At 43.5% G+C, this 10,619-nt stretch overlaps 2 protein-coding genes across 2 annotated transcripts in view; both read left to right on the forward strand.

Annotated features, from left to right (window-relative positions):
- LOC118340130 (ras-related protein Rap-2a-like) overlaps positions 1–3,195 on the forward strand; it is a 13,976-nt gene extending 10,781 nt beyond the window's left edge. Inside the window, exon 2 of the mRNA XM_035677996.1 lies at positions 1,961–3,195. Coding sequence (XP_035533889.1) covers positions 1,961–2,198 — 238 coding nt within the window. The 3' untranslated portion in view covers positions 2,199–3,195. The remainder of the gene's footprint in view (positions 1–1,960) is intronic.
- A 792-nt stretch (positions 3,196–3,987) lies between these two features.
- mrpl39 (mitochondrial ribosomal protein L39) lies at positions 3,988–8,867 on the forward strand (the record flags this gene model as incomplete). Its single annotated transcript, XM_035677994.1, is given in 7 exon segments — positions 3,988–4,160; positions 5,205–5,411; positions 5,665–5,804; positions 6,949–7,048; positions 7,338–7,405; positions 8,077–8,189; positions 8,844–8,867. Coding segments are annotated over 7 exon segments (689 nt in total), but the record flags the coding sequence as incomplete, so codon positions are not given.
- Positions 8,868–10,619: the final 1,752 nt, after the last annotated feature.

Below are 10,619 nucleotides of genomic sequence, written 5' to 3' on the forward strand. Positions count from 1 at the left end.
ACCTGTTGTGAGAATATATACCCTCTGTAATTGACATTCTGTAGTTATTTAATCAGAGAAAACATGAAGGGCGTCTAACTGAAATGAAATATCTAGTATCTGAACGTCTTTGTCCTGTAACAACCTTAGTGTACTGACGTAAGACAACTGTGGCCACACTATTGTCTGAAATATCAGTGTATGTTGGGGCATTAAACCTGCAGTAACTTTTTGGTCACTTGGGGGCAGTAGAAGAACTACTACCTTTTACGCTGATATGGCACATTTGTTAGCCAAAACCAAAGACACGGAACAACATTAGCATTCATTTGGAGTCACATTTCAGTCCAATATTCACTCCGTAGGTCTCTGTCAACTCTAGAGGAATATATTTGACTCTTTAGCTGCTAAATGCTCAACTACTTCACCAGCTGGTTGCTAGCTTTGTCGCTAATTTTGTCTGTCTGTCGTTTTGGGGTGGGTATGTTGCATGCAGATAGATTTTAGACCTTTTGTAGACCTTGTATAGAACTTGTGCTATGAGAGTCACAAGAATGAACCAAAACAGTTAAGTCGTGGCCTGTGAAACCAAAACCGTGAGCTGAAAGACACTATAAAGCTCCATAGAGCTGAGGGGAACTGAGGAGTTGCATGATAACTCTGTGGTTTCCTTTTCTACGAGCAACTCCTTTCACATAGAAATAGCGATCTGATCAATTGTTAATTTAAGATATTGATTATAGACACTTATAGACAATATTGCCCTTAAATGCTTGGTTGAGGCAAGTGGTTTCAGACTGGCCCTTTAAATCCAAAGTAAGGGGCCCAAACCATGGAAAGCTCAGACCAAAACTTCAAAACGTTGGTACAATGTTCACATATGTTTGGCCACATAGTGTATTGTTATATTTAGTGGTATCTATCCACAGAGATAGTTTTGATTTTATTTGTCCAGATTTTGAGATATCTGTCTCTGTGATCTCTGCTGCCACCTCCATACAGTAGCATATTTTCCCAGAAGCCATATCCTGCTCACTCCATTCATTCACTGGAACTGTAATTTCTACTCCAGATCGCAAAATCTCCCACAACTGCATTGGTTTATTTATTATTCATTCATCTTCCATCTGTATTTTGTGTGATTTGAATGACATTTACACCTATAAATTACCTATTACTACATTAAACCTGTAGTACCTGATATTTAGTGATAAAAGTCTCCATGTTAATTGATTTAAATAAGGGGACACAAAGGAACTGAAGCTGAATATTAAGGAGAAAAGTTGTTTCTAAAGGTAAGAGGCCAACGCTCATGTGAGAGCAGCACATTAGCTTTATTCAATTATTCAATAACCTATACCATGGCTCTCTCCAGGCTGGTTTCCTTGTATTGATGGCTCCGAGGGAAGAGCACTGGGATCGTCAGCCACACGCTGGGGAAGAAAGCTTTTGATCCGCTAAGACATGCTTAGTGCATGATGGAAATGATGCGGGTTGGAGAGCTAACGATTTTAAACAAGAATTGGAAGCCATTAACTATACAGCTCGCATGCCATGCTAACGCATATATAATGTATCCAGGAATAAATAGAGCATCACAGCGTTCAAAGGAGGCAGTTGTGTCTTTTCGTGATGACAGTTTTCTAATGGGACCGCCTACTGATATTAGACACCCGGGGAGTGATGGACGCCTCCTGGGAAGCTGGAACTGAGTGTTTATCCCTCTCCTCTTGCTCCATTGTGCATTGTTCAAAATCTGTATTGTCTCAGCATCTAACAAATACAATATGTAGGCCAACAATGCACACACACACACACACTTGCTGTCACTGAGTTTAGTCTCTCTTTCCCTCCCGCTTTCTGCCTTAGGTACCAGGAAGTTCCTGTAGTCTCATTCTGTAACAAAACACACCCAGCGGGGGAGGAGGCAGCGGATTTCAGCTGTACACTCCTCTGATGTTACTTTTTCTCTCATTTCCAGGTATCAGCAGGTGCCGGTGGTGCTGGTGGGTAACAAGGTAGACCTAGAGGAGGAGAGGGAAGTGTCCCCCAGCGAGGGCCAGGCGTTGGCCGAGGACTGGGGCTGCCCCTTCATGGAGACGTCAGCCAAGAGCAAGACCATGGTGGATGAGCTTTTCGCCGAGATCGTGAGGCAGATGGACTTCTGCCCTCTGCCAGACCGGAGAGAGACCTGCTGCCCCGCCTGCAGCATACAGTAGCGGTCGACCGGTCTGCCGGAGGGGTGATGGATAGGAGGATAATTAGAAATTAGAATGCAAATGAATTCATGTTAGATAGCTTGAAGATGGAGGGGTTTATAGGAAAAATCCACTCTTTCTAAAACTGTTTCTACCTGCTTTCTGTATCTAGCAGTTTAGGCCTGTGCTGTGGTCAAAAGGCATCCATGGGAAATGTAGGAAATCACTAACTGAAGCGGACAAAGCAGGCTTTAGGGGGAAATTTAATTTTCAACATACAGCACTCCTCGGACACAGGGTGGATTTCCCTTGAAAGTAAAAAAACAACACTTGACCTCCCACACTCACCACCGTCCTCCTGATCAACAGAGGCAAATGTTCGGGGTTTCCCAAAGGCAGCACGGTGCCAAAAACCATCATAAAAGCCATCGACAATGAGGATCATAGTGCTAAATTGTTTTGGGAAACCAGCCATAGGCCCAAGCAGGGATGGCAGTGTGCTCGGCAGTTTTATCAGCCCTGTTTTCTTCTGCTTGTGTTTTTCTTTTTGCACTTTTGGGGGACTTTTTTTTTTGGCAGCGAAAGACCAGTCACCAAGTATCTCAACGGATGTCAAGTAACACCACTGTGAAGGAGTCATACTGGGAGTTAATTTCACAGCAGGCCCGCCTAACTATGAATGAATGAATAGATGAACGAATGTCTAAAAAGGAAATCGCACCTTTGGGGAAATTCATTCAGAAGATCCCAAATGTTGACATACTGTGGATGATGTGTGCATGAAGTTGTGCTGTCACACTGACACTGAGTACAATCAACCTCACCCAAAGAGACAGTATCAATCAGTCAATCAATCAGTCATTGACACGTACGGACACTTGTCTTTACACCTTACAGATGATACAAATGCCTTGTTACATTGTATGACGTGAACATCAGTGTCAGTGTATAGTTCGTTTATCTTAAGTCACATCAGATATGTTAGTGGTTCAATGTCAGAAACACTTATTTTCAACAAAAAATAAATCTTTATGCACAGACGTGTCATGCGTGTTTATTATGAATCATGTTGTGAAGCATTTAATGGTGAAGAAACTATATTTTTCTTACTCTGAAATCATCTCTCTCCTTTCATTTTACCTCCAGAGGTCACACAATTTGCACTCATTGTGAAAATAGCCTTTACGCTTTACTATTTACCAGTAATCTGGCTCCATCTCGGCCTCGCGTCGAGATGATTTATTATGTTTTGCTCTTGCGGCTGCCTTCCCTGGCTCTGCGTCCTGCTGCTCCTGCTGCTGCCATTAGTGCCAACACTTACTGCTGATTCTGGTCCTGAAAAATCCAACAAGCATTTGTCAAATTCTGAGTGCCATTAGAGCCCATTAGAGGATGAAATTGGGGACATGTGAGACTTTAGAGCCAAGATCATAAACTTTGGATTCCATCCAATCAGCATAAGAGCAACAGTCTTTCGACACTTAGGAGACAGAGACTGAGGTAATTCATAATAAATTGTAGAGACGCCATAAATATCAAAACTTTATCACAAGTGCCTGTAGGAATATCAAAGAAGTATTATACAGTGATATATTATGTTGTTAGGGACTGTTTTGATGAAAGAGGTGCTGATATAGAAGATGATTTCTTTCTGTCCACACAATACAATAATTGTTGCAGGGCTGCTTTTACATAAGCCTCACTGAAATAAGTACCAACAGCGACACCTGCTGTCATAAACTGGAACAGCACTTCGTCCTTGTAGGTCACACGGAACCTTTTGAGACTTCAGTTCCTGCCCGGACCCAAATGTTAGTTGCACACCAAGCAGGCATGGCGTCCTTCAGTCAGAGACACAAGTAGCAGACAGATATATATATTTACTCTTTTGTATCTATCTGTTTTTTTTTTTTGTATGTAACGTTAGCTGTAGAAATCCCTTCACAATGGCGACCAGGACCGTGTGTCGAGTTCTCCCACGCCGTGAGTAACTGTTAGCAACCGTTACCCGGGTAACATTGAATTCGGGTAGCATGTGAGCTAAAGCCCGCTAGGTTGAAATGACAGGTTGTGGCTTCATGTTGCAGTTGAGTCTGGATAAACAGACCTTTTCACAGTAAACAGCTTTACTTGGCCTAGCAGGGAAAGTACAAGTAATTGATAACATTAGCGACGACTCTGAGCCGTTAGCATTGGTTGTCGCAGTGAGTTAATATTCACTATAAAGCAGGACATTATTAATTAAATGCACCTGTGCTTTTCTTGCGCGGGCAAGTTGAAATGTCTGCCGTGGAAAAGGTCCATTGCCCAGCTTTGACATAATACAGGTGGTGTAGAAGTTCTTTAAAAATTGTAACATGTCTTATGTTTTATAAACTTGGGGTTTTAAGTCTCAAATACAGTAGCAAACCCCTTTAATACAATGCGGTAATCATGGTAAGCAAACTGCCTCCTAACCCCGGACTCTTTACTGTTATACACACACTGAAAAGCTTCAAATTATCGTTTAAGTCTGCTTGATTTAAAAAAAAAAAACCGAGATAAACTTCTACTGACTACCTGTATAATTGTAGAAACCAGGCTATGAAAACCTGAAAACCTGAAAACCTTAAAACCTCCTCTTTTATAATAGTCAGTATTGATAAAGTGTGCTATGTGCTTACATGAATTATAAATTCCAAGCAAATACATAATAGCCTGACTTCTATCAAATGAGTCAAGCGGCCAAAACACTGGAGCCTACACTTCCCATAATGCAACTCAGTAGCATCTTTAATGTCTCTCAAACTCCACACCCCCACTTTAAAACACAGACTACCTGTTAGAATAACCCTAAAGACATCACTATGGCATCATCGGGGTTCATTTCTAAGACTTTGAAAACTCCTCACAACTGTTTTCATACACAAAGTGGTGTCAACATGAAGCAGGATCCTATATATGTTGGAATATCCAAGTTTAGCTATCAGAGAATCATCTGCTCTCTCCTCTGCTTGAATCCATCCATCCGTCCCTTTCCCTCCACAGGCTTTGCGTCTGCCGCAGCGGTTGTGCGTCCCCTGACCGCAGAGGTGCGCAGCCAGCGCAACGCCGTCTTCTCCAGAGAGCAGGCCAGGCAGCGAGCTCTGTACCCTCGCATCGAGAAGATAGAGGTGTCCATGCAGGGCCCCGGGTTGGATGGTACTCTGCTCATCATGAACAGAGGAATGTCCACTCCGCTGAGCTGTGCCAGACGTGAGTGAAAGGGAGTGTGGATGTATTAAATGTGTAGAGGAAACAACTTGGTTTCTTTCATTTAATTTCCCCCAGATTTAATCCTTCATGTTGCCATTTTCAAATTCAGGTCAGCGTCTCCTGTAAAACACAATCTGTGAAGAAACGAAACCCCTCAGCTTCATTTGCATATATTAATAATGCATTGCAGCATGTTTCACTATAAATAAATACTCGTTTTGCACTCAGATGAGCTCCTCTGTGTTTCCCTCAGACCTGACACAGCGTCACGTGACCAACTCGGCGCTGGCCCTGGTGGACGGGGAACCGTGGCCTCTCCACCAGCCCCTCACCCGCTCCTGCTCGCTCACTCTGCTCACATTTAAAAGCAGTGAGCCAACGCTGGTCAACCAGGTACTTTCACAACAAAAATATATTGTACTTGTTTGGGATTTGGGATTGTTTTGGACCTTAAGCGTCTCCTGCTGATGAGGGAAGTTATGGTATTTCATGCACTTTCACAGGGAGCGAGAGAGAATGGGAATTGTGTGTTTCACTATTTCTTCCAGCTTTAATGAGACCTTTTACATGTCTGACCTTTAAAGGATAGGGTCTTAAAATTTATTTTAGCATCTTAATACAATACTCACGTGTCCCTAGTGTTATTTGTTGCTGTAATTGTTCCTCCGGTACACAAAGAGATCCCTTCCTAATGCGCTTCTAATCTAAGTGGTGGTGGACAAAATTCACAGTAAAATGTACTCTTAATTTCAAGCTGAGCTAATATAAGGTGTTGGCAGTCCGAGTTAGCCAAATCCAGTAGGTATCTTCTAAAAGTGTGCTGGCTCAGTCTTGCTAGAGGAATAGTAACAGAGAGCGGGAACTTATCAAAATACCTTCTTGATTAAGTTAACTCAGGCTTCAGGGTGTCATATTTTTGCACATAATGAGGACTTTGCAGCCTGTACAGACAGGAAGGACAGTTACTTTCAATGTACATATGGGCTATGTGGGTATTGTAGTCAGATAGACTTGGGAAAATGGGAATCTATCCTTTTAATCAACTAACTAGGAAGTAATTGCATTTTGAGGGTAATAAAGTGCTTTTACTTAGTCATGGAAAGTCTTGGAAAAGTAATGGAGGTTTACAGTGAGAAGTGTGTGTATCCTGTGGAAATGTACAGAAACGCTGAAGTAGGTCAGTCTGCTATATAGCAATATATCTATATCCAAATGTATGTGACTCCAGTTGAAGGTGTTAGAGCCACCATCTGCACTTTAAATTCACATGTTGTGAGTCACCTACAACAGGGACTGTGAAATCAGGCATCCTTCTACTGGCTTCTTCTTTATCCCCGTCCTGATATATTCTGAGCATCTTTCCTTTAAGACCTTTTGTGCTCAATCCATACCTCAACCGTCTCCAAGCTTCCAAAATCCTCCCCTGTCAGCCGTTCTGTCTGCATGTCTCTCTGGTCAGTGTAAATGAGGCAGGATCAAGAAGTGCTAGCATGAAGAGAGTGTGACACATTCAGCGTGTCCTCTTGTCTCCCCTCAGGCCTACTGGCGTTCCTGCGCTGCCTTGCTCGGCCAGGTGCTGGAGACTGCGTTCAAGGACGACTTCACTGTGGACCTACTCAGCACACCAGAGGTGCCAGGTAGAGGAGCTTCTCTCTGTGTCTCCAGATTTAGCCTGAACAGCCCGCAGATACCGGTAGAATTTATCTGTGCTAGATAATCACTGCACTACGCTGCCAGGAAGGGTTGAGTCAGGACTGATGGGCTCAGGTAGATGCAGTTTCTGGCCTGTTGTCAGATGCAAAATAGGTAGTTGGTGTTATATTTCTGTAAAAAAAAAAGTGTATATATATTATTTAGGCTTATTAAAATAGAATTGTTTGCAGGCATTTGTTGTAGTTGATAATTATTAATAATGTTTCCCTGCAGTCACTTCTGGGGCCTTCTGCTGTGATGTTGTGCTCGACCCTCAGCTGGACTCATGGACTCCCTCTGAGGTGTGTGAACATGTTGGAAAGCACAGTTAAGCTTCTGTAGGCATTACCTCCTTGTTTGCATAGAATCTCTAACAAACATTTTCCAGTATTGACGACAATAAGGTATAAATAGATACATATGTTTTATAAATGTTTTTCTCTCATCCTTTTCACCAGTTTCTTCTCTATCTACATTATATTACTGCAGCTAGATGAGCTTTCTTACCATTAGAGGTCAGCAAAACCTGACAATTCTCAGTGTTTCTCTGTAACGTGACATTCCACCCGAAAGTCATATTTTGAGGATCAAATACTCGCCTGTTGTAGACTTCAAAGGTGGTTTTGTCCTTCAGAAACGACAGACGCTGTGCTCAGCTAAACTTCTCCACCCACTCAGTCGTCATCTGACCTGAATAGAGTTAATATTTCTAGGTTGTGGTAACTTCCTGCTTTAAACTCCTAATACTGAGAGAGAGACAGACAGAGAGAGCTGGTGATGTAGTAGCGTACATTTTTTTATCATCAGCTTTAAAGTGAAGCCTCTGTTTGTCAGCAGCAGTTGGGGAGGAATGATTCAGAGCTGTGATTTGTTGGTTCGTGCTTTGGATTACAGAACTCCTGTGTCTGACCATACCTGATCCTTTTGTGAGTGCTGTTTGTAAACCAACATGGCTGCGTTTCTTTTTCCCCAGGAGTCGTTGCGGTCTCTGACCCGAGGGGCCCAGCAGCTAATCCACAAGGACCTGGCCTGGGAGCCTCTGGAAGTGGCGCCCTCTGTGGCACTGGAGGTCTTCTCACACAGCAGGTAGACTGACTCCTGCACAGTCCTATCTATCGCTGATGATCTTTCAGATCTCTTTTCAGAGGTCAGGCCTTTCTCTGTCACTCCTCTTTCTTCTTTGTTTCTTTTCCCTACGTTGTCCCTCCCCAGCAGTGTTAGGCTAGTTACTCAAAAAATTTAAATTATGACTAATTTCTCTTTTCAAAAGTAATATTATTTATTTATTTATTACTGTACAACAACTTTTCTGATACTCCCTGATTAATTAGTTATTTCAGTAATTAGTAAAATTCACACTTAGGACGATTAAAATCCAGTTTTGTTTGTTAAAATCAAAGTAATGGAATATTTCCGTCTGCTGAATCTTCCAAACGAGTTTCCTCCACCATTACAAAAATGAATCCAAGGATCTGATTGGATTGTTGGATTTCAAATGATTAGGGGGGTGCCGACAAAAGTAATATTGTAACTAATATGGGGGGGGGGGGGGGGTTGACTACAGTCTATTAACTGATTGGGGTCATGAGCGCGGAAGCCGAGGGACGTGGTAGAAAAGAGGAGCTGAGGAGAGCGGTAGCAGTAAGTGAGGTGAGAGGTTTGAGAGCGGGCTCTGCCACTAGACTCAGAAAACACGATGAGGCTGTTGTTTTTGAAGCTTGCTTCTCCTTCTCTCCCGAGGTGTAAACAGGAAGAGGTGGAAGAGTAAGGCCGCACAAACCCCAAAAGGCAGCGCAGTGACGCTGCTACAGGTGAGCATTTCATGCACACATTGGTGGTTTGACAGACGTTTACTTCTGGCGCTGTCGATGTTGTCTAGTGTTGTGTCCATTTCAATGTCCACAGATTATGTCTCTCTAAAGGAAGAGTAGGGTATAGTTGTCGTTTGGTGGGGGCGGTGCGCCCGAGGTAGGTATGTAACCCTGCGCGCGCGCTGGCAAGCGCTTGTCGGCCGTGATGTGTGTGAGAGGCCGGTGACGCGGTGGCTGGCGAGGCGCGGGCGTGGGGGCGCGCACCGCAGCCGCGCGCTGGCCGCGGCCGCGGTGGGGACGCCGGTCGCGAGCAGATGCGCGTGACCAGCGATGCGCGCCGGCGGCCCGTTGCGCGGGTACAGCCTGGTCCCGCAGGCGCTGAAAGTGAGGACAGATGTGGCGTGTTGTAGCTGAGGATTCTGTGTGATCGGTTGGGGTGTATTTTTATGGTCCCACACTAGGATAAAGACCTTTATGAGACAGTTTTGTTAGATTGGATTTTAAGAAGAATACTATATTGTGACAGGGACCTGATTTTGATATGATTGTGTATATTTTATGGTAAAATCATCTAGATTTCTGTGGTCATAAAAAATGTCATATATTTGCCACGCCTCACTTAAAATGCATTTGCCATGGAACAGATCATATTACGACATTTAAATTGTTTTCATAATAATCCACAGTAAAACGTACTTTGTCGGTGTCTACATGTTTGCCTGTTAGTCACGTTGTTTTCCTCTCGCAGGCCACCACACAGCTGGAGGAAACTGAGGCAGCGGCGGAGAAACTGGTAAGAACACAAAAATTCCGGTTTTCTACCTCACAAACCCGTCCAAAAGCAAGCGACGATCAAAGCTGAGCGCCGAGGCCAACTCCGGGGGAGGAGAAGCTGTTAGGTTTTGGGGGCAGTGTCTTGCTAGTGCTGGATCCCAAATTTTTACTGCCTGGCTCCACCAGTCAGCCAGCCTGCTCCCTGGCTGCAGCCATCACTTTCAGATTTCACAAAGTAAGCCAGAGGACATGATTTAACACAGCTATTTGTTATTGCTGCTGCGTTTATATTATTGGCAAAAAACAGAGCGGAGACTCAGTGTCTGGGCTGTGACGTTCAGGAAAAAGCAGGTCTCATCCTCCTCACGAAGGACAGACGCTGTTTTCTGAACCAAACATCAAAGCCACAGACACTAACTGGAGATCCAAGGAGGAAGTATTTTAAATCCTCCAGGTTCAAGGCTCTTATTTAGAGTTGTACACCTTTGGACACTCGGATTGATGCAGTTGAATTCGCTCTAAGTTTCTCCTGGGAGCACTAAAAGAGGAAGCATTAAATTCTTCAAAATCAAACTAGGCTACAAGTTAATTTTGGATGGAGCCATCTTAGAGAAATTATGCTTTGCTGCTGCCTTCTGGCATTCTCTGTCATCCACTGATTGCGTAATGAAAAAAAAAAGTACTATTAATAGACCCACACTTGATTTGGCTAACTTGATGACATAGGGTGCTCTGTGGCCTACATTTGAGATTTGGTTTATTCATGGAATTTGAAACAGCACTTTATTAAAGACAAAAGTACGGCGTCATGAGTTGGACCAAACATTAAAGCGGACTATATTTGGATCACGTCTTTCTCAAGTTTTTACAGGCCCAGATTAGCATGCGGAGCTGCTACAGGACGGCGGTTTTATGGTCTTATAGGACACAG

Source organism: Morone saxatilis, unplaced genomic scaffold, assembly GCF_004916995.1.
Source record: "Morone saxatilis isolate NCDOM2014 unplaced genomic scaffold, NCSU_SB_2.0 Contig6, whole genome shotgun sequence".
In the NCBI taxonomy this organism is placed as follows: Eukaryota; Metazoa; Chordata; class Actinopteri; family Moronidae; genus Morone; species Morone saxatilis.